Source organism: Callospermophilus lateralis, chromosome 6 (assembly GCF_048772815.1).
Source record: "Callospermophilus lateralis isolate mCalLat2 chromosome 6, mCalLat2.hap1, whole genome shotgun sequence".
NCBI lineage: Eukaryota > Metazoa > Chordata > Mammalia > Rodentia > Sciuridae > Callospermophilus > Callospermophilus lateralis.
Genome location: NC_135310.1, coordinates 103,849,573 through 103,875,165, shown reverse-complemented (window position 1 = coordinate 103,875,165; position 25,593 = coordinate 103,849,573). Strand labels below are relative to the sequence as shown.

General features: G+C 38.6%; 1 protein-coding gene across 1 annotated transcript in view; it reads right to left on the bottom strand.

The window, feature by feature from the left end:
- Pkhd1 (PKHD1 ciliary IPT domain containing fibrocystin/polyductin) overlaps positions 1-25,593 on the bottom strand; it is a 429,388-nt gene that overhangs the window by 191,908 nt on the left and 211,887 nt on the right. The window contains exons 49-51 of the mRNA XM_076860094.2: positions 25,204-25,399; positions 14,154-14,219; positions 5,353-5,481 (exon numbers count right to left, since the gene is read on the bottom strand). Coding sequence (XP_076716209.2) covers positions 5,353-5,481; positions 14,154-14,219; positions 25,204-25,399 — 391 coding nt within the window. The remainder of the gene's footprint in view (positions 1-5,352; positions 5,482-14,153; positions 14,220-25,203; positions 25,400-25,593) is intronic.

The window sequence follows — 25,593 nt, the reverse complement described above, 5'->3', positions numbered from 1 at the left end:
AAAGGATGCCAATAATCTAAGCATAAATTTCTTCCCCTCCCACTTGCTAATAATTCAGAATAAGTGGGTAGCAAGCTATAGTTTCCTATCCCATACAAATGGCACAAAGCCAATATTACAAGAATTATTCCAGCTAAAGAAACAACACCAATGTTTACAATGTTTTGCTTCTAATTGGTGTTCTAAACCCAAATTGCTATGTATGTGCAATTCAAATTAAATATAATCACAGATAAGAAAAAGACAATAATTCTATAATCACAATATTTATAGAAATTCCTCCCCTCAAATATTGTTTCCTAGTTTATGATCATCTTGCTTCAGATCACCAATCTGTTATAATGCCTTGCACTTAAACAAGGAAATGCATTAAATATTGCCGTCTTTGATCATCACATAACTTTGATGAGCCTTTCTTGCCATTTAAAGTACCCAAGTATTGAAAATCAGAACAAACAGAAGGATTATTATAAAAGAAACAACAGTACTCTCCCATTCATCTTTGCAAATAAGAACAGTTCAAAGTAATACAGAGAATAAAACAGTGAATTTAACCAAAATGCACACACCAAAATAAATAAATAAATAAAAGATGCTGGAGGCTACATGATATCATCACTGTACCCTTCAAAACAGAATCCTATCATTTGGAATTATAACACATTCTTCTCCCACCAAGTCTGCCCTGTGCAAAAGGTATCAACCTTCTAAGGCTGAGAATCCTTCAGAGAAAAGCCCCAAAACCTCTTACAAAAATGCTCTCAGGGAAGTTCAGGAAAAAGCATGGAGAAGAGAAGCTAAAGGGATCATTTTATCAACTGACCAACTCATCTTTTTCAAGGCTTAGAATTTTTTATGTTAAGTTACATAGAACTTGTTCCTAACACTTAAGAATTCTAGAATACATTGGGCCAATTCACCAACTATTTAGAAGGCAGAGACAGCCAGGTGTACTTATTTGTATGAGGCAAAGTTATCATAAACTAAACTAAAAGAGCTAGTTCTTCATGATCAACTCAGTTTACTACATATAATACCACAGAGAAAAATGAACATCTCTTTCAAAATCCAATGGCTATAAAGAAAGAACGCCTTGAAGGAAAATGGTACCATACTTAAGGTAGTGGTGTCTTTTATTAGTACAGTAAAGTCCTATTTTTATGGAATAGGATGGGTCTGAGGTCATTCCATAAAATTGATTTCCCAGAAAATGGAAATAGGCAATTTACCCTAAGAATTTTATTGAAAAATTATGCTATTCTATTTGAATAATGATGGGAATGTTCTACACGTTTCCTTTATTAATGAATTAAAATACACAAAACACCATAAAATTATATTAGAGGTTCAAAAGTATCACTTAAATCTTCTTTACCAGTCACTTTCATTTTGTAAAATCAGCAGTTCCATTAAAATCGTATTATGTAAAAATGGGTTTTTACTGTAATAATAGTTATTACCTATTTAGCTTCCAAGGATGTTGTGAAAATTAAATAATAAGCCATTGGAAAGCAAATACAAAGTGTCGCTAATACCAGAGGCCAAGAGGGGCGGCCAGATGGAAAAATGAGGGAAAAAAGCACCTGATACATTACAAATCACAGCTCTCATCTATAATTTCATTACCACCATATTCTACACAGTGACCATGTGCACAGATGCCATCTCATTGAATCTTCTTAACGTAATGATATATTAATTATAGCTCTCATGTTGTAGATGAGGGTCAGAAAGGTTTCCACCAATGTTACACAGTTGGTAAACATCAGAATCCAGTGTGAACCCAGGTTTATCCTAGTTTAACAGCTGAATCCTCAATATCCCCATGTGCCTCATAACTGCATCCCAACTTCTTACATCATCTTTCAAAATGTTTCAAATACTTCTTCCTCCATGAAATCTTTACTCTTTCACCTGAAACAGTTTGATTCTAAACACGTTCTGTGTTTATTATAGCTATGTTGTATGATAAGGCATTGTGAGTTTTACTAACTCAGCTAAATCAACTATTACTAACCAGCTATTTTAAGTCATGGCTGTACCTTAGTGTCTTTGGGACCCAGATTTTAAGTACTTGGCACTTCACCTCCAACATTGGAAATATTCAGTAAAGATTTATTAAACTGAACAGGAAACGGCTGTTAATTTGAGTTACATTTGCTGACAGATGCAAGAAAAGTGTTTTTGATAATGTTTCTTCGCATTAGATACCTATTTGAAAGTTTCTTTAGATTTTTCAAGTGTGGTAAGATTAAATTCCTTGGGGCTGGGGATGTAGCTCAGTTGGTAGAGTGCTTGCCTTGTGTGCAGAAGGCCCTGGGTTTGATCCCCAGCACCAAAAATAAACAAACAAACAAAGATTAAATCCCTTAAACAGAACATTTAACATACAGTGAATAAGATAATAGATAATATTGTGTTTTTGTTTTCAGTTCTAGTTAAGGGAACAATGTGAATAGCAAACAGAGAAATCGAAATTCAGGATAATATGCAGCCTAATTTAAAATCAATGCAGGTAAAGGTAGTAACTTTAAAAAAAGGTATACAATCAAGTATTAGAGGTCTTAGTCAAACTCTCTGATTTCCTTCTCATCTTCTTTCCTTACTGTCTGGGTAAAAGGTGAGCGGGTTACTTAACCTCTCTGTGTTCCAAATTCTCTGTCAGCAAAAATGTGGAAAATAGGAACTTCTTGTACTGTAAGTGTGAGAATTGAGTGAAAAAATCAATATAAAACACCGAGCACAGTACCCAACACACACCAAGCACTCAAATGACACTTGCAACAATCATAAAAATCACTTAATAATTTCCAGGAATCTGATCAAAGAATGTTATTTTCCAGATTCCTAAGGTCTAGTAGTTGTATTGTCAAACCCCAGATTCATGTTGTGATTGAATTAGGGGTGGTATCCCTGAGCTCATGCACATCACCCAGGCTAAACTTCCTGAGCATCCATCCTGGATCAGACTCAGGTGAAGAAACTTGATTCAAACAGGGTGGGACTGAAGGAAACAGCACAGCCAAGAAAGGTGAAGAAGGGTTGAGAGAGAGGCAAAACCACAGGCAGGAAGAAGAGAGAGGCTCCGTCCAGAGGAGGTCAAAGTATCAGGAGGCATTCACCAAAAGTCAGAAGGGAAAAAAAATCACAGCAGCTCCTGCACAAGCCTCAAATCTGAGCAGCAGGATGGATTCCAGTGCTGCCTGGGAGCAGGTCATTTTCTGGCTTTAGAAGAGAGGTTATGTGTGAACAGAGAGCGCAATGGGCCAAGGGCCAGGATCTGACTCTATGTCCTGTGTCTCTCTTCATCACCTGCCTTTCCACTTGAAAACTACAAATAATGAACATACTGTGTGCCTTAAAGAGACACTGCCTCTCTTGCTCTCCCCATAGCACTGAAGGGCTAATGAGAAGGTAGCTTACAATTCCAGTGCCCACCGCCCCCTCCCTTTTTCCTTCAGCACAGATTTGTGCTCTTTAAGAGCAGCTTCATGGAGAATTCAGACCCATTTTCTGAGCTAACCATGAACAAAGGGACAGAGGACGACGGGGAACACCAGGGGCTCCCGGGAGCCAGGGCACAGTGGGCACAGGGAGTGCATTGCCAGGCAGGATGGGCGAGATGGCTCATCGCTCAGCACAAAGGCCCCAGAGGACGCTAAAAGCTTGGCAACCTTCAAAAGCTTCTCTTGCTTCCTGCATGGGGTGGGAGAAACAGCTTGCTTAGTGGGAAAAACCATAGCCCAGGGCGAATCCGCTGGCTAGATTCATCAAAGAGATGGCTGAGACAGAACAGATTTTCCTTTTCCGTATAAGATGACTCACAAGCTTGTTTATTCAAAAAGTTACATCCTCCATTGAAGAGAGGTGGATGATGGGGAAGCCGGACGACAATAACTCGAGTTTGTATTGGGCAGTCCATTCTCTCCTGCTCTGCGTCCCTCTGTGCGGTTACACAGAGGCATCACCAGGGCCCAGAAGGTGATCAGTGTATTTCGTTTTATTCTGCCTTCATTCTGCCATTGTAAATAGAGCAAACAACATAACTACTTCATTTTATTTTGACCTCAGTCCTTTTAGAAAGAGAAAGTATTGTTTCAGAATAAAGACTTGGAATCTGACTGTTTGGGTTCAAATTCCTCACTCTGCTGAATTGCAAGCTGTGTTACCTTGAATAAGTAACTTAACTGTCCTGGGCCTCTGTATCTTTGTCTGCAGAAATGCAAATTGTGATATTATTTCTCTTACAAGGTCTTCCTGAGGGCTAATTTTGTACACAGAGAACAGTTTTTGGTACACTATTAGTGCTTAGTGTTTGACAGTATTATTATTTCACAGATGGCCAAATTTTCTTCCATTACAGATCTTCTTTTAATTCCTATTACCTTAAGAGGTTCAAATTAAACCATAAATGAAATTAGGTCTTTTGGAGGAAATATAATTATCCTCTGAAAAATATTTACTTCTCAGGCTAGGGAGATTTTCTGGAACTATCCTGAGCTTTCTTTTAAGGAAAAAGAATGTTGTAAATAAGGGTGTGTGTTTCTGTTTGTCTTAAGAATTGTCTTTCTCCTGTACCTGGGTATTTGGGAGAGAGTTGGAAATGGATGAACACATGAATGTATGTACGAATGGACAGATAGATATTTTTCTAATTTATTAAACTATTTCTTCCCTATAATTTTGAGAAGTCATGATAATGGAGAGTTTTGTTTTGTTTTTATTTTAATCTCCTTTTTTTTTTTTTGGTACTGGGGATTGAACTCAGTGGCACATGACTACTGAGCCACATCCCCAGCCCTATTTTCCTATTTTGTATTTTATAGAGAGTCAGGGTCTCACTGAGTTGTTTAGCACCTCACTTTTTGCTGAACTCACAATCTTCCTGCCTCAGCCTCCCGGGCTGCTGGGATTATAGGCGTGCACCACCACACCTGGCAATGAAGAATTTTTCATTTGTCTTAAGTCCTGTATGTAAAATTCACAAAGGCAAAAATAAGGAGGCATGTGTAAGTTGTTCTCCATTTTTCCTTGTGTCTTTCAGACTTAAGAATATTAGAAGCTGTAAATTTGTCCTCTGAAACATTAGAAAGTGATCTAGTTAGCAAATGATTCCCTTCTTTTGGCATGATGATCATTCATTTCACTTTTAATAAACATAGTCCAAACTGTCTGTTCTGGATTTCACTGCACTGTGAGACTCCTATGTTATCTCAAAGAGGGCTGTAAAACAAGTGGTTATTCCTTTCTACTGTCTTTACTATGTTGTAAAATGTAAATAAAACATAATCCTCAATCAGGTTGACGTGGCTCAGACTGTCTGTGATTAATCTCATGGGGTGTCTCACTCACTGGGTAAAATCAGGACGTCATCCCCCGGGCCAGGTATGGTATGGTTGTGTCCTCCCCATCCCTCTTCAACGTCTTGCCATGTTTCAGGAGCTGACCACTTTAAAATTGATTCAGGGGCAGAGGTGGAAGCTAAAAAATAAAGGAAAAAAACACAGGTAAATATGAACATCTGATTCACTATAAAACTTCCAAATTCTATCCTTATTTTAGGAATCTGGGGGTATTTTCATCTCCAAAAGTAACCACTTTGTAATGCTTCATAAGATTCTTTTCTTAGTTCATTCTTTTTAAATACACATGACTGTACAGTATATTTTGACATATTGATATGAACATGGAGTACATTTTATTTCAGTTAGGACCCCAGTTTTGTGGTTGTACATGATGTGGAGATTCACTGTGATTTATTCGCATATTAACATAGGAAAGTTAGATCCAATTCATTCTGTCTTTCCTATTCCCTTCTCCCTCCCTTCCCTGCATTCTCCTTTGTCTAATCCCCTGAACTTCTATCCCCTCTCCCATTGTGTGTTAACATCCACGTATCAGAGAGAACATTCAAGCTTTATTTTGGGGGCCAATTGGCTTATGTCACTTAGCATAAGAGATCCATCCATTTTCTGCCAAATATCATAATTTTGTTTTTGTGACAGAGTAATATTCATTGTATACATATCCCACATTATCTTTATCCATTCAGCTGTTGAAGGGCACCTAGGTTGGTTCTGTAGCTTAGCTATTGTGAATTGAGCTGCTATAAGCATGTCTGTGGTATGTCTGTGTCCCTATAGTATGCTGATTTTCAGTCCTTTGGGTATATTCTGAGGAATAGGATAAGTGGGTCAAATGGTGATTTCATTCCAAGTTTTCTGAGGAATCAATCTCAATACTGCTTTCCATAGTTGTTGCACCAATTTGCAGTCCTACCAGCAATGTATGAGTGTACCCTTTTCCCCACATCCTTGCCAACATTTGTTACTTGTAGTCTTGATTATTGCCATTCTGACTGGAGTGAGATGAAATCTCAGTATAGTTTTAATTTGCATTTCTCTAATTGCTAGAGATGTTGAATATTTTTTCATGTATTTGTTGATTGACTATTTCTTCTTCTGTGAAATATCTATTTGGTTCCTTTGCCCATTTATCGATTAGATCTATTTGGGTTTTGCTGTTGTTGTTGTGTATTAAGTTTTTTGAGTTCTTCATCTATCCTGGAGATTAATGCTTTGAGGTGCAGGTGGCAAAGATTTTCTCCTATTCTATAGACTCTTCTTCACATTCTTGGTTTTTTCCTTTACTGTGACAAAGCTTTTGAGTTTGATTCCATCCCATGTATTGATTGTTGTTTTACTTCTTGCACTTTAAGAGTCATGTTGAGGAATTCAGTTCCTAAGTCGACATGATGGATTGGTGAGCCTACTTTTTTACTTAGTAGATGTAGGGTTTCTGGTTTAATGCCTAGGTCTTTGATTCACTTTGAATTGAGTTTTGTTCAAGATGAGAGGGGTTCACATTCTGCTACATATAAATTTTCAGTTTTCCCAGAACTATTCGTTAAAGAAGTTATCTTTATTCCAATGTATCTTTATGGCACCGTTGTCTAGTATGAGATTACTGTATTTATGTGGGTTTGTCTCTGTGTCTTCTATTCTATCCCTTCGTCTTCATGCCTGTTTTGGTGCTAAGAGCATCCTGTTTTTGTTACTATAGCTCTGCAGTATAATTTAAGGTCTGCTATTGTAATGCCTCCTGCCTCACTTTTCTCATTAAGGATTGCTTTGGCTATTCTGAGTCACTCATTTTTCCAAATGAGTTTCATGACCTTTTTTTCTACTTCTATGAAGAATATCATTGGAATTTTAAAAAGAATTGCATTAAATCTGTATAACACTTTTGGTAGTATGACTATTTTGGAAATATTAATTCTGTTTATCCAAGAACACAAGAGATCTTTACATCTTCCATGGTCTTCTTCCATTTTTTTCTTTAGTGTTCTGTAGTTTTCATTGGAAAAGTCTTTTGCCTCTTTTGTTAGATTGATTCCCAGTTTTGCTTTTGTTTTTAATGCCTGGAACGAGATAGTTTTTCTAATTTCTCTTTCAGCTGATTCATCATTGAAGAATTGATTTATGGGTATTAATTTATTTTCTTGCTAATTTGCTGAATTTTTTATGATTTCTAGAAGCTTTCTGGTGGAGATTGTGGGTCTTCTAAATATAGGATCATGTTATTGGCCAATAGGGATATTTCAAGATCTTTTCCTATTTGTATCCATTTAATTTATTTCTTTTTCCTAATTGCTCTGGCCAGAGTTTCAAGAATTATGTTGAATAAAAGTGGTGAAAGAGGGCATCCATATCTTGCTCCAGTTTTTAGAGAGAATGCTTTCAGTTTTTCTACATTTAGAACAATGTTGGCCTTGGGTTTAACGTATATGCTTTTACAATGTTGAGGTATTTTCCTACTATCCCTAGTGTTTCTAGTGTTTTGAACATGAATGGATGCTGTTTGTCAGATGCTTTTTCTACATCTATTGATATAATCATGTGATTCTTGCCTGTATGTCTATTGATGTGGTGAATTACATTTATTGATTTCTGTATGTTGAACCAACCTTGAATTCCTGGAATAAAACCCACTCGATCATGGTGCACTATATTTTTAATGTGTTTTTGTATATAATTTGACAGTATTTTATTAATAATTTTTTCATCTATATTCATCAGGGATATTGATACTTTATAAGATTCTATGAAAAACATTTTTCACCTAGAAAATAATTTCTGGAAAAAATATATTCCAATCTTATTAGACATTTGTGTTTTTCTTTATTATAAATATCACATGTGCTTATCACAAAGTATTTGGAAAATTTAAATAATAAAAAAATAATAATTACCTATAATGTCACCACCTCATAGTGATAACTGCCATCAACCCTTCATTGGTGTTTCCTTCTAGAATTTATCTGCATTTTTATATAGTTGAATGATAGCATAACCATTTTTGCTTAGCCATTTTTCTATGCATTTTCTAATGTATTTAAAATTACTTGTGAACATAATTTTAATAATTACATAATATTCTATCATACAAAAATCTATAATTTGACAGGTATGTGGTGCACACCTGTAATCCCAGCATTTTGAGAGATTGAGGCAGAAGGATCATCATTTAAGGCCAGCCTTAGCAACTTAGTGAGACCCTGTCTCAAAATTTAAAAGCAAATAAAAGGGGCTGGGGACATAAGTTAGTGGTGGAGCACCCCTGGGTTCAATCCTCAATGCAAAAAAAATCTATAACTTACATTTCATAATGTCACTGATGTCTGACATTTAGGATCTTTCCACTTTTCTTTTAATTGTAAGTAATGGGGTATGATCTATCTCTCTATGTAAATCTGCTAATAGTCCTGATTATCTTCATAAAAAGACTCCTTAGTACATGACTAAGCCAGTGTGATCTCCTCACAGCTCTTAGCACATATCAGTGGCAGGATAGTGATCTGGGCACTTCTCAGGGCAGTAATTTACACACAGATCATATGTTCCAGTTGGCTCTCACTGATTCTAACTCTGATGATGAAATGGCATTTCAACCATTCCACTGGCATCTCTATCAAAGAATCCAAATGTGAATGTAATAGAGACTTCCATTATCACACCATGTACAACAGCACAATGAACTGTATCCTCTTGTTCTTTTCTGGGATATGATCACTGGGACAGAGTCAGATGGGCAGAAAGACTATTTCAAAAAGAAAGATGAAAAGCGCTCCTCTTTTGAAGGGTGGAGTGAATCCCACCTATTACTGGCTAAATTTGCAAGCACAAATAATGAGCATCTTTCTTCTTAGAACTGTCCTAAAAGTGTAAGGATACAAAAAGGAATAAAATATCTCTGGGCTACCGAGGAGCTCATACTGTCTTGTCATTGAATATTGGGAGAATCAAAACATGCATGTACACAGAGGTGTTCTCTTTAATAGTACCTAACAAAGGAAGGAAGCCAGACTTGGCCAAAAGAAGTTTCCTGAAGAAGCCATAAGTAACTGAGCAGAATTTCTAAGAACTTAGAAGCTAAAGGTGACCAGGCATGGTGGCACACATCTGTAATCCCAGCTACTTAGAAGGCTGAGGATGGAAGTTCAAGGCCAGTCTGTGCCATTTAGCAAGAACTTGTATCAAAATAACATAAAACAAAAGGACTAGGGATGTAGCTCAGGGACAGAATATTTGCCAAGCATATGCAAGGCCCTGTTCAACCCCCAGAACGGCAAAGAAAGAAAAAGAAGTTACACAGGTAAAAAGAGGTTGTGGTTGTAGTAAAGGTATGGGAAAGGGTTTGCACCACAGATGGAGGAAGGAACATAAGCAAAGACAAGAAATGAGAGATCAAGTCAGGGAACCATAGAGACCTAATGTTGTTGAATCACAGAACAAGCAGGAGGTAAATGCTGAGGCAGGAGAAAAGATCAGAGGTCAGAGTGCAAAGGGTAATGAAGGCAGGGGGACCCAGAATTTCCAGAAGTTGATGAATTCTATCAACTTCTATATGAATTGTCCATATAGAGTCCAGAATACCTCTGAAGTCTCCAGGTAAAAAAAAAATAACAATGCAAGCAAGCAGTGTATGAACCTGAGTCTGAAAGCTGGGAGACAGCTTTGAGTCAGAGAGAGAGAGAGAGAGAGAGAGAGAGAGAGAGAGAGAGAGGGAGATTGATTTGGCATCATCTACCCAGAGATTGTATTTTATCTCCAGTGATGATTGTGGTAGCTCCAGAGTATTGCAAAGTGAAAAGAGAAAATGTCTGATGTCAGAACCTTGTGGAACATTCAGTTACTATTTTTCTGCCAGCACCCAATTTCCCAGTAGCCATGGTCTAATTAGAACACCAGGATAAGTTGAAAGTATGGAGACTGTGGCCAAGTGGAAATCATAGGCAATTTAATTACCACAAAGTGTACCATACACCACGGCACAATGTCTTGGATTAAGCCTCACTCAAAAGAGGTTTTTAAATGTTTTGTGAACATCTACCCTCTAATGCCTTCCCAAGCCTTCTTCCAGTTTTCCCTCCTTCTCAGTGTTATAGCTGAATATACAAGTGGGAATCTGATAAGGGAAACTCCTGGGGTGGCCACTAACTCACACCACAATGGCCAGACAGGATGTTTTGGATGCATTTTTAGTGATATTTTAAAGGGGTAATGCTAGGTTCTTTAAAACTCCGTGTCAAACCCCAAATACCCTTTGTTACTTCAAATTTATATCACAGATAGTGGTGATATAAAATAATGTCACTTCTGTCATTTTCAATCAAGTTTATAGGAGGGGTAAAACTATTTTTAATTGAACAAACCAGACCTGTAGGTAGCTATTTTAACTAAGGAATGTTATGTGTAAAGTTGACCATTTTACATACCATCCTGCCTCAAGATTAAAACATGTTTCAGTCCCTTGTTGGGTAATTAGATTTCTAAACAGTTAACACCAGGCTTCTACCCCATATGACTATTATTGATATTGAAAGCTGAAGAGAAAAAAAGAAGCCAACAAGAGCAACAGTCAGAGATACAGTGTTCATCTTTCCTTAGAAGCCTAAGAAATAGCAGTTCAGAGGGCAGAAGTGATCTCATTAACAGCAAAGTTCGGGTAAAAGAAGGAATTAGAAGTGACCATTGATAGTATCAGGGCTTGGGTGATCAAGACATGAGTGGCCTCTGTGGAGTGGTGGAGGAGGAGACCATATTGCAGTGAACTGTGGAATGCACTGCAGGGGAAGAAGGAATGATGTTGGGTCAGATCTTCCCAGAAGTTCACTGAAGAGAGGACAGCTTTCAGATTTCAGACTCCCAGTCTGCCTTTCCAGTCACTGAAGAATTAGACTTCTTTCCAAACTGAAGTCCACAAAGTTTGTCAGGACCAGCATTTATAAGAAGGTGCCATTCTGTTTCCCTCTAAATGTTTGTCACTCAAAAGTAGCCAGATTGGAGATGGTCTCAAGCTTGACATGTGAGTCAAATATTGCCTACCATGTCTTCACTTGCCCCACTTTTTGTTGCTTTGCATCAAAGGGAGGCTAGCCTTTCGGGAAGTTTGCAGAAGAGATATCAACTAAAGGAGAATTTCTTTTTCACAATGTTTTGGGTGAGGGGTGTCTGTTTTTCATTGGGAAGCCTTGAACACAAGGAACTAGCAAACAAAAAAAAAAATCAACCAGACAGGACAGAGTCGTTATCTGATAGGTGAAGATGCTGGAAAGGATAGGCTGGCTTTAAATAAGAAAGGGACTGCCTGATTCTCAGAGTCCAGAGGAAAGGATATAAACTTAGGTCTATGGGGAAAGGATTGGCAAACTTAGGAAGAGACTGTCTGATGATGTTCTCATGTGATTGTGGACATTATTTGCTAATTAGCCTCCCGACATGACAATGTGATTGAAGCATAGACTTTTCAAAAATTTCTTCATCTTTTACCAAATGAAGAGGGAATTGCTTCACTCATCCTTTTCTCTCCTGTCTTGTATACAGTACAGTATGGTGGACATTGAGAGAAACCAGTAAAGCTAAAATGTTAGAGAAGCACCAAAGACCTGTATTAGGCTCTTCAAACACATGGATTCCACCTTAAGCCAAAATAGCATCCATTCTCACCAAAACCACTAAGCTTTTAGATAGCAGCTTACACCACCATCACCTTCTCTGCCTCTCTGACACTGGCCCATATGTACCCTAGTTTCTGCTGCCCTGAAATTTTCTTGTCCACAATGCCCTCACTATGACAGCACAATTTTGTACACAAAATAGACCCTCAGTTGACTGAGTGAACTGAGAGGCTGTCTCTGCAACATATGTCTTCCAAATATTTCATCTGTATTACTTATCTGTATTGAATAATTGAATGGGTTGACATAGAGAACTCCATTATTCATTCCATTTTTTTGTGTGTGTGTGGCAAAGAATTGTTGATATTGCAATAATTTTATTGTTTTCTATAGGACTCTTCCTTCACTAAATAAAATATACTCCCATATTTAAGTTTTGGCATTAGCACATATAACCTATACCATAGGAACCAGGCAATGTCTTAGACCCATATTATTTGAAATTTCTTCCTGATGAGAGTATGCTAGTTCTAATTAAACTAGAATTTAGTTGAATTCATAAGTTAATATATGTCCAAAAAAAGTAATTTAAACACATCAGAGGCTGCATGAGATAGCAGAAAGAACACTGGACTGAGTTGGAACATGTGAATTCTTTCTAGGCTCAAACACTAAGATATAACTATGGAAACTGTTTAATCTCCAGACTCCCACACCCTTTGTAAAGTAAAGCAGATTGGATAGGAATACCTATATGGTCCCTTTTCTTATTACAATCCTACTACTTAGGCTAGGGATATAGCTCCATGAGAGAGAGAGCTTATGTGATGTGCATGAGACCCAGGTTCAATCTCCAATACCTTAAAAAAAAAAAAAAAAAACTACTCTATGAAACATTGGCTTCCTATTTACCAGTGTGTTGCCTTTGACAAAATGAAACATCTCCCAGTTAAACTTACCCCTTCTGAAATGCCTCAGATGCTGATCACCCAGGCTGTCCTTCCACAGAATCCCTAATACAGAAATCTTCATATGAGGTACTACATGACATGCTACCCTGACTATAGCTGGTTGAACTAGAGGAAGGTCACCCATAGGCAGTCTGGTGAACACTTCCACAATATATGGCCTCTTCAAAGTAGGAGCTCAGCCAATCCTCTTAGGGAATTTGAGTATATGACTTTCAGAGAGATAAGAGTTATAGGGTACCTTTTCTTTGGTACAGTTATTTTGAGGAAATTAGTCACCTGTTTGAGATCCATCCCCAAGTGACAATAAAACCCCATGAGGTCAAAGATGATTCCATTTTGTCCATTATTGAATCCCCCATACCTCATTCAGAGGCATTCAATAAACACATTTTGAACCAGCTAAAGGAAAAGAGGGATTAAAAACAGAGGGCATAGAAAATAAAGTACTATAGAAGCTCAGAAAATGTTACAAAAACAATCTCAATTTATACTCTTCATTGCCCAAAAAGCATCGACTAGAAGCCATTAGTTCTTTTAGTTCATAGTTTTAGTCCAATATCTTTGCCTCATTAATTTATTAATTCAAATGAAAGAATTAGATCATTTTCTGATTATTATATATGGCTGTTCTGACATAACACAAAATGACACTGAAAATCAAGGAAAACTCCACCTCTGAAAAGATTTATCCCTCCTGCAAACATAGTGTTAAACTGACTCAGGGTAAACAAAAACAAACCATGAAATACATAAGCAGTTGTTATGAAATATTCAGATTGTGAGAATTTGGCTTTTTTTGAGTTAAAGTTCACAAAATTATCTGACTTTGGGGGAAGGTTTGTTTACCCTTTTTTCCTGAAATTACCAGGAACAATTAAAGTTTAGAGATACCCTGAATTTTTCTTTCCATTTGGAGGGGGCCTAATGGCCCATCTGCAGATCTGGAGTCCTGTGTGCACATATGGTCCATAATTTATGAAATGTGCTTATTTACATGTTTTAATTCTTACTTTCTATTGTTTTGACAAATAAATGCACCCTTATATCTTTCTTTGACATGCAGACACATATTTTAGTTATAGGGTAACACATTAGAGAATTTTTAGGCATAAACACATTAGGGCTGATACTTTCTTGTTTATAAATACAATGAGGAAGAGTTTACAACTACTGGAGGACATTCTTCTGTACCAGGCACTTCCATTCAGTGGGTTGATACTCACCTGAAATAGTTGGGGGCACACTTTCCTTCACTAGGAGAATCACTTGAACTTGACCTTCACCTGCAACTGAATATAAAAAGCCACAACATGGATGTCACACAAGGATCATCTTAATATTAAGGAAATTAATTTGTGAGAAAGATGACTTTACATGTGCTTCCCAGACTAAATTTTCAGAATAAAAAAAAAAATGATGTCCTTGTTAGTTAACCTAACAATTGATTTCTAACATTGTATTTTGATTGCTTTAATTTGATTTAGCTTAATTACAATGAGTTTCTCCAAGAGAACTAGCAAATAATAGTTGAGGAACAGGGGGACTTTTAGCCATATGCGCTTAGAAAGCCAATGGTGTCCAGCAGGTCAGTCCCCATATCCTATTTTGTCTTCATCATTTTGTAGGCTCACTTTTCAGAATTCATGTGGTTTTTGCCAATATAATTCAGATCACCCATGAAATGTATTTGCTTTACCTTTATCCAAACAAATTGCCCTTTTAATGAAGTCTTTTCCCCCACCCCCTTTTTCCTCCCATCTTCCAAACCAACTGAGCACATTTAAAAGACCTGGGGTTCATTAATTTTAAGTGTTCAATAAATTAGTGGAAATAATCAAAAGGCCTGATTCTTTCTGATAATGACAATTTGATGTCAGTATAAACCAGTAGATTAAGCTGGGAACATATGCTCCTTTGCCAAGAGAGGCTGCTATAATTAAATAGTGAATGCATCTACAAGGTGCTCTCACGCCTGATTAATTAGTAATCAGGTGCGCAAACTCCATTTTTCTGGTAACACCTTGTCTCTTATTGGTTAATTACCTTTCTGCTTATCAGATGTCAGGTGAGCTGACATTGCCCACCATTGGAGGGCCCAATGCTGGGGTCTTGGTCAAACCCCTGCTCTCCATTTTTGTTTTCTTGGAACCCTAAACCCTTTCTTCCATCACAGATGGGATGGACTAGAAATCATTCTTTTTAATGACAAAGCATAAGCTTCAGAACATTATAAGGAAAATAATTCTTAAAAAGATTAATGATGAGAGCTCTCCAATTCTTATATTCTTATTTTGATCATTTTCTAATTTAATTTTTTTTCAATTATAAAATGCATGAGTCTTGACTTTCTCTTTGTACTGTCACATCCTGAGACCAGGCACAATGACAACATGCTCTTGACGTGTTCCATTTTTATCACTACTTCCAAGACTTTGCTTAAATTGTTCCTTTATCTTCTTGCATATTTTACTCACCTTTGTAACATAAAAAAAAAATAATAAAGCCACAAGTCAACCATCTCATCTCTTTTTATCTGTAAGTTCTGACATATCCACTTTTGTATACACTGATCTATATGTTTTTTAAAAGTTGAAAAGCTCTTCTAATTCTATACTATGACATTTATCCCAAATTTGTTCTCAACTCAATTCCTAGTTATTGATTAGCAACAGTTCATTTAGTATTGCATCAGCAATTAGCTTTGTCTCCACATTTTGTTTCATTTTGTGGTGCTGGGAAACGAACCCAGGGTCTTATACATGCTTGGCAGGTGCTTCCTCTGAGCTAAACCCACTGGCTCCAAATATTCAAGAGAGGGATTTTTTCTTATGTATGTTATGACCCTAGATAGTTCTGGAAAAGTAGAGACTTCATATTCATGGGTCAATTTAGAAATCTCAAGTTTACAAGGCTCTACTCTGAGTATCCAGTACTCAGAAAAGGAAAAGACAATAATAGACAAGATGGCATCATCGGAAAACATGCAAAGACAGTAACAATGGAATGCCTTTCTTCAAGATGAGGGATTAAATGTTGCCATAGAATCAAACTCTGTTTTTTAAATATTTATTTTTTAGGTGTAGATGGACACAACACAATGCCTTTTATTTTTATGTGGTGCTGCGGATTGAACCAGGGTCTCGCCTGCGCTAGATGAGCGCTCTACCACTGAGCCACAATCCCAGCCCCTAGAGTCAAACTCTTAAGGAAGGGAAATTAAAAAGAAGTCCAGGAAACATTTGGAAATAGAAATCAGTTCATTTAAAGATGTTATAAAAAAATCACTCTTGTTTAATGGTTTCTAAGCAGCCTAGATTTCATACCCTCTTCTTTATGACAGAGCCAGAGGTAAGGGAAGTACTAACAAGTTTTTACAATGATTTATTCAACCTAAAGTAAGTAAAATTATACCTATAAGAGAATAGTTGGGGGAAAGGAAGATTAACAGCTTTTTTTTCCCAACCACATAGATGAAAAAATTAAAATAGAGGTAAAAGAACCAATGTATCCAAAAACCCCTTGAGTGAGAAGGGATGTGGCAAGCATCCTTGAGCTTCAGGTCTAATTGCACTGACTTCTGGGACTGAAGAAGCACATCCTCCACACATCTAACATCCATCAGAGGCTGCTCCATTTGTCCTCTCTTCCCTTCTCCCTGTACCCAGCTACTTTTCTTGGTAAACAGAGGCTTCCTGGTGCAGTGCGTGACAAATGTGGAGCTGTCACTGCGCCCTGTGGATAGCTCCTGCACTGAGTGGCTAGTGATTTTCTTGTCTCTACGTATGCACAAATGCACCCTCACCTCTAGGAGGAACCCTTCCCCAAACAGACATTGAAAAGTTAAAAGGCATATTAAAAATCTATTAGTCATCCTTTAAAGTTAAGTGTCAGAAGGCCATGAAGCAGTTTCAGTATCAAAAAAGACAGAGACATTATCAAAAGTAGGAAAACTTGGCAGAGTCTGACTTTTCATCCCACTGCTTTCTATGTGCCTCTGGGGCTGGTTCTGAACCTGTGAACACAGGTTGCAAGAGGAAATCTTCCCAAACACCATTTCCAAGTCATGAGTGACAAGGGAGTGTGGTGGGGAAAATGTGGAAGGGTCCCTAGCCTAGATTTGAATATTGGCTCTTCCCCTTCCTGGAAAAGGACAAATGACAAGTTAGCTACCATTTGTGAACCTCACACAATTCATCAGAAAATGGGAAAATCATACTATTTACTTTCTAGGGTTGTTGATTAAAAGAAAAAAAAAAGTGAGATATTCTATGGAACACGCTACTTAGTACAGGGCCTGGCACATAGTAAACAATAAACATTAGCTATTATCAACACTACCATTATGGCATGCACGTTATGCTAGGCACCAGTTAACAAGGCTCAAGAAATATGCTTTTACTTTCTTTCCGCTCTTTTTACAGCTGCACCTAATCATGATGAGCTGCACTATTACAGAGTTGTAAGCAACTTAACGAGATCTGCTAGTTTGCTAAGTGTTTTGACTCTAAAAGACTGTAAATGTGAAGTGTCATTTCCAATTTGAATAAGTACAAAGAGGAATGAAAGTCATTTAAGAATAAAGGTATGGACTTGGGAAGAGTTTTCCCAAGCCTTCCACAAGCCATGCCCTTATAGGTATGCTTTCTGGGTGCTTCGAATTTCTGATTTTACATTTGTAATATGAGAATGGTTAATCTTCCTTGTTTGTAAATGAAGCCCCATGGAGTTGATCCTTCCTGGATTTTAAGAACTGGTCCTCCAAAAGAAAAAAAGCATTTGACTCAATAATTGCCATATTCTTCTGATGAGTACTATATGATCTAAGCTAGCTATAAACACAATCATGTATGAGGAGGAGAAAAATGTGCCAAGAAATGGCACCTGTTAAGAGGAAGGGGAGTTACTCAAGTAGATACCATGCAAATGCCTACAGGGTGATGTGCTGTATCTGGTAAATTTTGTCCCTCTAGGATGCTAGGGAAGAAAATAAATAATTCTTCCCTAACAGGTCTCATTCTCTTTTGAAATTTTGGAGGGAGAAATAGTACCTATTTAAAAAGGAAAATGCATGTGGCATCTTAGTAAGCCGCAGACTCCTTCCCTATTTGACTCTTCCATTCATATCCCAGGTCTCACTTTGACACTTCAGTTTATTCACCTTTTAGAACTCCTCATTGAGTCCATGTTAATCCAATAAGTCAGCCACTGACCATACAATGAAGAGAACGTAGAATAGCAACTGCAATTGATTTCTACAAATTGTATCTCACCTGGCTCATGGCTTCGCTTTCTGCTTCTATCTGCAGTTGACCCAGAACCCAGCTTTGACTTCTTGACATAGCTGTTGGATCTAGTCCTCTCTCATCTTAGCTTGCCATGTCTGCTATCTCCACCTCTTCTCCTCAAAACTGCCTCACATACCTGCATTCTCCTGCTGTTTGTCTTGTCTTGCTGGGTGTACTTGAATTCATTCCCCAGAAGCAGACCATTTTTATTTAGCTGCAGAAAAAGCTTGCTTGTCAATTGGTCCATGGGGAGCTTGATTCATAGGACCAACATTCCTGTTATGAATTCAGCTTCACACAGACAACCATGAAAGTCACCTTGGCCTTCGTAACACATGGTCCTTTAAAAGACCTTCGTGGAAATACAATATGACAATCCTGTGATCACCTTAGAGTCTTCTATTAACCCCAATAGCATTCATTCATGAAAGAGTGTAAGTTTTTATGTGTAAAAGAATTTGATCAAGATGCCAACAGATATATCTGAATTATCCACGGTCCTGAGAGCTAGCTCAATTAAACCTTCTTAATTAACTCAGAGAACAATAGCAATTGTGGCACTGACTCAGAGGGATGTTTACTACACTTGTGTGGAGGCATTCGTAACACCTTGAGTTTCCTGCAGACCTACAGAACCACAAACTTCAGAGAGGGACCTAGGAACAAGCATTCTGCCTGCTTGCCCTTAAGATAAATTTTTAAAATGCCAATTTAAGGCATTATACAACTTCTCTTGCACCATACTCTCAACACATGGCATGTTCACAAGAGCAGGTGTGCTTAACAAGTGAAGAGAAAGACCCTGATAGAAAAGATCCTTATATAGCCACCTTTTATGAACTCAACCAAAACCTTGCAGACCACCACATTATATTCCCCAAATATACAACATGTAGTGACCATTGTGATGGCATAAAAAGTTTTGTTTTAATGGCTATGAATTTTAAGGTATTTAGAAAAAAGAACTAGCCCATTAAATCCATGCTTATATGAATAAAAAGTTGGGTTTTAAAAATAAGGCAGTTATGAATTGGTATTTGGAAATATTTACTAAATATATGGTAGTATAGGAGGCAAAAGAATGTAACAAAAGTATAACAATGGTGCTTATATATCTAGTCTAGGAAGCAGAATGTTAGCTAGTAAGTACAGAGTTTTCTTGTAAATGGAAAAAGGTGTGGCTTACAAGGGTAGTTACGTAAGCATAGATTTTTTTTTATTATTTTTTTTTTAAATAACATCATAGTAAAAGCAATGTTCCCAGAGTTAAAACACCTGAGTCTGAGTACTGGTGGCACCACCTATAAGCTGTGTGAATAAAAGTTAGCCATTTAGTATTGCAGAGACTTAGTTCCCTAGCCTGAAAGATTACTAAAAAGTCCATTAAATTCTGACTTCTAAGTTTCCCTCCCTCAGTCTGTCTCTCTTCCCCACCCCCACTTCCTTCCTTCCTTTCTCCCCTCCCCCACATCTTTTCCTTTTGGAGAAGTTGCTTCTAACCAAGAGGCAAAATCCCTTTTCACATCCCCACCTCCTATTCCATTATCTATATTTTTGCTGCAAAGGTTAGTACATTTCCCTCAAGTCAATCCTCTACATTACTGGTAAAGGTCCTTGGGGATCTTTGGGGAATGAGTTTTCTATAAGAATGTAAATTAATTTATTAACTAGAATGCTATAGATTGCCTTAGAGGGCTTCAGCATGGGAATGGCTGCAGAGTTGCAAAAGATTATGATTCTGCTCTGCCTACAAAATCCTCCCAAGAGGTCAGGGGAGCCAGTGGACTCCCGTCTCCCCCTCAGATCCTAACAGAATTCCTTCTCAAGGAATCACATGGGGTCTTCCAGCCGCCCTGAAGAACAGATGAGTCCGGGCATCAGCCAGCGCCCACACTGCTTTGAGAACAGAAATCCTGAACAACAGCCAGGATCCTGAGCCTGGCTTCCAACTCAGGAAAGCTTCTTTAATTTCAGATCCCCCAAGTTAACAGCACATTTTCTGATCCCTCTGTGTGATGTGACTTAAGCTCTTCAAAGCAACTTGGCACAGACAATGAAATCCATCTGTCCTCCTGTCCACGGTGTTCTCACCCTGTAGAGCACAGCCCTGGCTCCTGGACACACAGCCAGCCTTTATCTTGGTGAGGGGGACATTTGGACAAGTGGGTTGGCCAGCCTGCCAAGAGAGGGCTTTTTTCAGTCAGATCAGAAGAAGGTAGTGCAGCAGGAGCCTCTGGAGCCTCCCAGGCGGACCTGTTCAGCTGCTGCTTCACACAATATCCCAGCTTCCTCCGCATCTCTGCTGCCTGAGTGGGGGCTGTGTGAACTCAGGAGGGCAACCGTGAATGGTGCAGCATCTGATATGAATTTATCACCGGCTGCTGGTTGGGTGGGGGATAAAGCAAAGGGAAGGGGCTCTGAGTATTTAATGCACCCTGCCACAACCCAACAGTTTGCCCTAAAGAGCCTTTTACCAATATAAAAGGAGAGGGTCAAAAGTAAGTTGACCCCTGACAGAATGTACAATTATTAGAAGAGGGCTGTGTACGAGCAGCTGCTGGAACCCCACTGGCTCCACATCGGGCTTCCAAGAGTCAGAATATGAATAATCAACTCAAGATTGTTTCTCCACCCCTCTCAACCCCCATCCCTACCCCCCCAACCTTCACCTCCTGTTTTGGGCAAGTCCTATTATATTTCTACAGGAAGAAGCACAGCCCTCCCCAGCAGCTGCAATAATTGTGCTTCTATTGTGATGAAGACCTCCTCCTGGTCACCCCCCTACAAGTGTCCATTGTGAGTGGAGAGTCAGTGATTATACGCTCCGCCTGATGCTTTGGGGGACCCAGCTGCCTAAGTGCTGACACACGAGTGTGGGGAAGGCTGGGGCAGGGGCTGGTGGAGGTGGAAGCAAGAGGTGGGGGGGAGCTCACGTCTGTGAGATGGGACTCTGACATACCAGACCTTTTGCATAAGTCAAGCCCAGAACAAATGAGGCTTTATCAGGCCCCAGTGATGAGGGGGTCTCATCTCCCTTTGAAGTGGAGCTGAGCATGGGGCCTAGCAGCTTTTCCTCCTTTGGACCAAGCAAACATCCTTCTTTTGATATGCTACATGCTCATTATCTCTGCCCCATTTAATGATTTTTGATTGAAGGGTGGCGGCTGGGATGCCGAGAGGATCGTTAGAGAGGCTCCAAACAGCCAAGCCCATAAGAAAGGCTTTCCTTGTGTCTGGGCCTAAATTTGGAATTTCTTAACAGTGTGCGCTTGTTCTTAGAGGCAGATAAGGGCTGAGCGTGAAATTCTTAATTAAGCAATAAATAGAGAGTGGGGTGTCAGCAGATGTAGCCAGTAGCCATGGCAACAGGAATCACATGAGCAAGAGAGCTGAGACTAGAGGGAGGCCTCGGGCCTGGGCCTGACTGACAGCTGAAGAATCCTACAAAGCTTGTAAACCAGATTAATTAGCTGACTAATTATTTCATAGCGTTAATGTAACTAAAAAATAAAAATAGTTCACCATGAACTGAAACATCCCTGGAAAAAACAGCAGGGAAAGAGGCAGAGGGAACTGGTTCTGTGAGGCAGAGGCATGAGCTGCCAGTAAGGGAAACTGCATGGAGGGAGAAACAGGCTTGCTGGATTTGACTCCCAACTTTGTCAATGAGAAAAGAACACTTTTCTACAGTCATACTCATTCCCAAGCCTGGCAGATAAGTAGTAGTGGGGAAGAGTCATTCTCAACAGTTTATCACATCAAATGTTGCTCCTGCTGCTTCCTAATGCAACCATAGCCCACAAACTCTTAAACTGGTGGCCTCTTCTAAGAAGCTCCTCGAACAAAATGTTTAGTAGCTTTGGAAAGGCAACCCCGAACCAAACTCCTTAAGAGATATTTTTCAAATGAATAAAGTTATCTTATTCTACAGATAACGATTGCTTAAGTGGTATTCATGTTCGGTCATGGAAACAATATACCATTAATGTCATATGATCATGGACCTCAACTCTCTTACAAAACCTAGTTAAAAAAAAAAAAAAAGGAAAGAAAGCAAAGAAAAGAAAAAGAAAAAGACTCAGTGAGATGTCTCTAAATAAAATACAAAATAGGATTGGGGATGTGGCTCAGTGGTCAAGTGTTCCTAAGTTCAATCCCCAGTACCAAAACAAGAAAGAAAGAGAAGAAAAAGAACTGATCACATGCACACCAAAATCAAGATGCACAATATTGGTAATTTTCTGGGGAAAAAGAAAAAAACCTACTAATCTCTTGAGAAAAATTTTAGTAAAGTAATATGGCATGCTTATCATACTCTAATATATTTGAGCATTTAATACCACATTTTCAAGACAAGTAAATACTCTTAACCTTGTGGTATAAATGAAGCTAGTAAAGGCATGGAACAATTATAATGCCATGCCCTACATAGAACAGCCAGTCAGTCACTGATTAAAACTGTAAGCCCTAAGTACTGGCTATGAACTTTTCAAAAACCTAGCACTCCATAAGGATGTTGGCTGAACAAAGACAAAACTTGACTTAGTGGAAAAGAGAAATACAAGAGTCAAAACATACATGCAGCACTTTTTTCTTTGTTACTGAGGATCAATGAGAAGTTTTCATCCATAACCCTGCCTAGCACCCACCCGCCCCATCCTCTTTGGTCAGTGATCAATGATTATTTAGTGGGCAGCACACTCTAGTGGAGGGATCCATAGCCAGGAGCTAGAATGCCTGGGTTCGGATCTTTTCCATTCTCAGCTGGGTCTAAGATTAATCACATGTGAAGCAGCCCAATAGGGAAAACATAGATAATTGTGACTTTGTAAAAACTTCCTGTCCTGAGGCATGTGCTAAGGTTGCAAGCAAACAATACAAAGAGGGTTCACTTAGAAAGTCAATGAAACGCAGCCATCAGTGAAGTAGCACTAGGAATGAAATAACAGCACAGAGAGGAGCAGCACCCCCAGAACCCAGGAGAAAAACAGCAGAGAAAGAGATGGAGGAGCTCCCTACAATGAAATGAATCTTCTGTCGGTACCATTCCTCCCATGCATTTGCATTCTAGCACCTGCCCATGTAGACAGCGATGTCTTGGCCTAAGGCCTTTTCTTTGATTAAGTGTATTTCATGTAAATTATCTCAGTCCAAATTTTAGAGTTATAGAGTCTGGAAAAGACAATTAGGTAAAAGTAGCAACCTAATCAATATATCAAATGTGTGGCCCAAGGACTGGGATTCTACTTCCTGGGGCTTTGTTGGGATACTGTCTACAATAACTATCTCACTGCCACAAGGCACTGGGAAATGCTGACAGTTCTGCAGAAATCATGGTACCTTAACACCACCTCCCTACCAATGTTGCAAATTTATGCAGAGGATATACGAAAATTACAACCAAATCTACACAACCCAATGCAGCTGCAGGGGAACCTCCATGGAGGCGTGGTGCAAGCCTCAGTTCCTCTGGAATCCTCCATCCTCAGTGGGCCAGCCCCGAGATGGGAAGAGAAATGGCTGTATCACTCATCTGGGCTGCTGAGGGCGGTACTACTGACCATGAGAGCTACTACTGGGAATCCTCTTCAGGGAGCAAGGGTCTCCAGGTTTAAGACACTCTCAACCAACCTTCTGTGACTCCCTGTTCCTTACTCAAAACATAAATAAAGGTAGAGATTTTAGAACATTTTGATACAAATATTTCTTAAATTAATAAAGACTACCTAATGAACTATATTAAAATAGTCACCTATGTCATATGTAAGCACACACAAAAATATACATCTATGTGTAAGTACACATGCACACAGGTAAAGATACTTAGACAGATGTGCATTTATACCAAAGAAGTGAACATAAAGTGTGACGGATGACTTGCATTAATTCAATTAATAATGCTATCAAAAGGGGAGAAAATTGGTGGCTGCATCATTTGATTGGTTTTCCTTTGTGTCATAAACATTTGGCTTAAGTGAGTATTCAAATTAGCTTGCAGTTCATGAACAAAACCTGACCAATGGAAAAGACAGCCTCTTTGAGAAGTGTGCTAAGTAATAGAAAGAGAGCAATTAAAATTGATTTTTTTTCAAGAGTACATAGCAAGTAAATAGTTATAAAGTTAATGGCAACTATTTGCTCTTACTTAATGACTGTATTTGGCTCCAGTGGGAAAACGCTGTCAGCAATCTCTGTCCATCCTGAGTTTTAATAGTTTTAGGTTATATTTATGGATGGATTAAATTAGAAATAAAATGTAAATGGTAAAATTCAGTATAAAGAAAACATGAGAGTCCAATTGGCAAGAAACTGAAAACTGAGAAAGCACCAGACTATCCTCTCTGGTGCAATTAAAATTGAAGAGTCCCAGGGCTGAACTGTGCATCAGACCTTGATGTGACATGGGTAGGCACAGGTGGGAAAGTCAAGGGACTGAGGACCAAGTCTGGCTTGTGGCAGGGGATATGCCATACTGACAAGGTACCCTGAATTTGACCAGGATTTATTAAGAGCAATCTATAAGAAAATCATCATTTGAGATAAGTTTTGTCAGATTCTCTTTCTTACAGACCATATAAGAAGTGGTCTTACAGTGAGTTGATGAAGTTGGTACAAGTGGACACCACGGTTCTCAGAGTGACCAGTGCTGATATTAGGATGGAAAAAGAATGAGACATAAACTCCAGGAAGTCAAAAGAGGTAGACAATCCTGATCTTAACATTGGGATCCTATGAAAAATGAACAATAGGAAGGTATTGGGAGGATCAGACTTAGAAATAGTACCTGCTTAGTGTCTCCTACTTATTAAGTCTCGGAGCTGGGATTTAAACCCAGGCAATCTGATTTCAGAGCCCACTCATTCAATTATAAATTATACATAGCTGTTCCCTTCAGTGCTTCACATCATAGCACAAAAGTCTGGAATTAAAACTAAATGGTGATTTCTGATTCAATGCCCTCAAAATGCTCCCCCAGTTGAACACTTACCCAGATATGTGAGTTGCCTTGATTTTCTGTTGAAGAACCAGTCACAGCCTTGGTCCCGCCCAGGCGATGGCAGAGATGGCAGAGACTGACCCACCTGACTCCCACATCTTATAAAAATATCAGACAGAGGTGGCAAGTCTGTGTGCACCAGCAGTAGGTAATTGCCAGGAGCAAAGTTGTCAAATGTTGCTTCATACTTGAAGTAAAAAAAAAAACACACCAAAATAACAATCATTTAGTAAGAACCCCCCTTTCTCCCCTCAAAAAAACAAAAACAAAAACAAAACCCAAGAGCTTAGAACACAGATGGAGTAGTTTAGAAACAAAAACTTTTCTTGTGGGAATTGGGCCTACTTAAATCTATTCCATAAAAAGTTCAAAACTACAAGC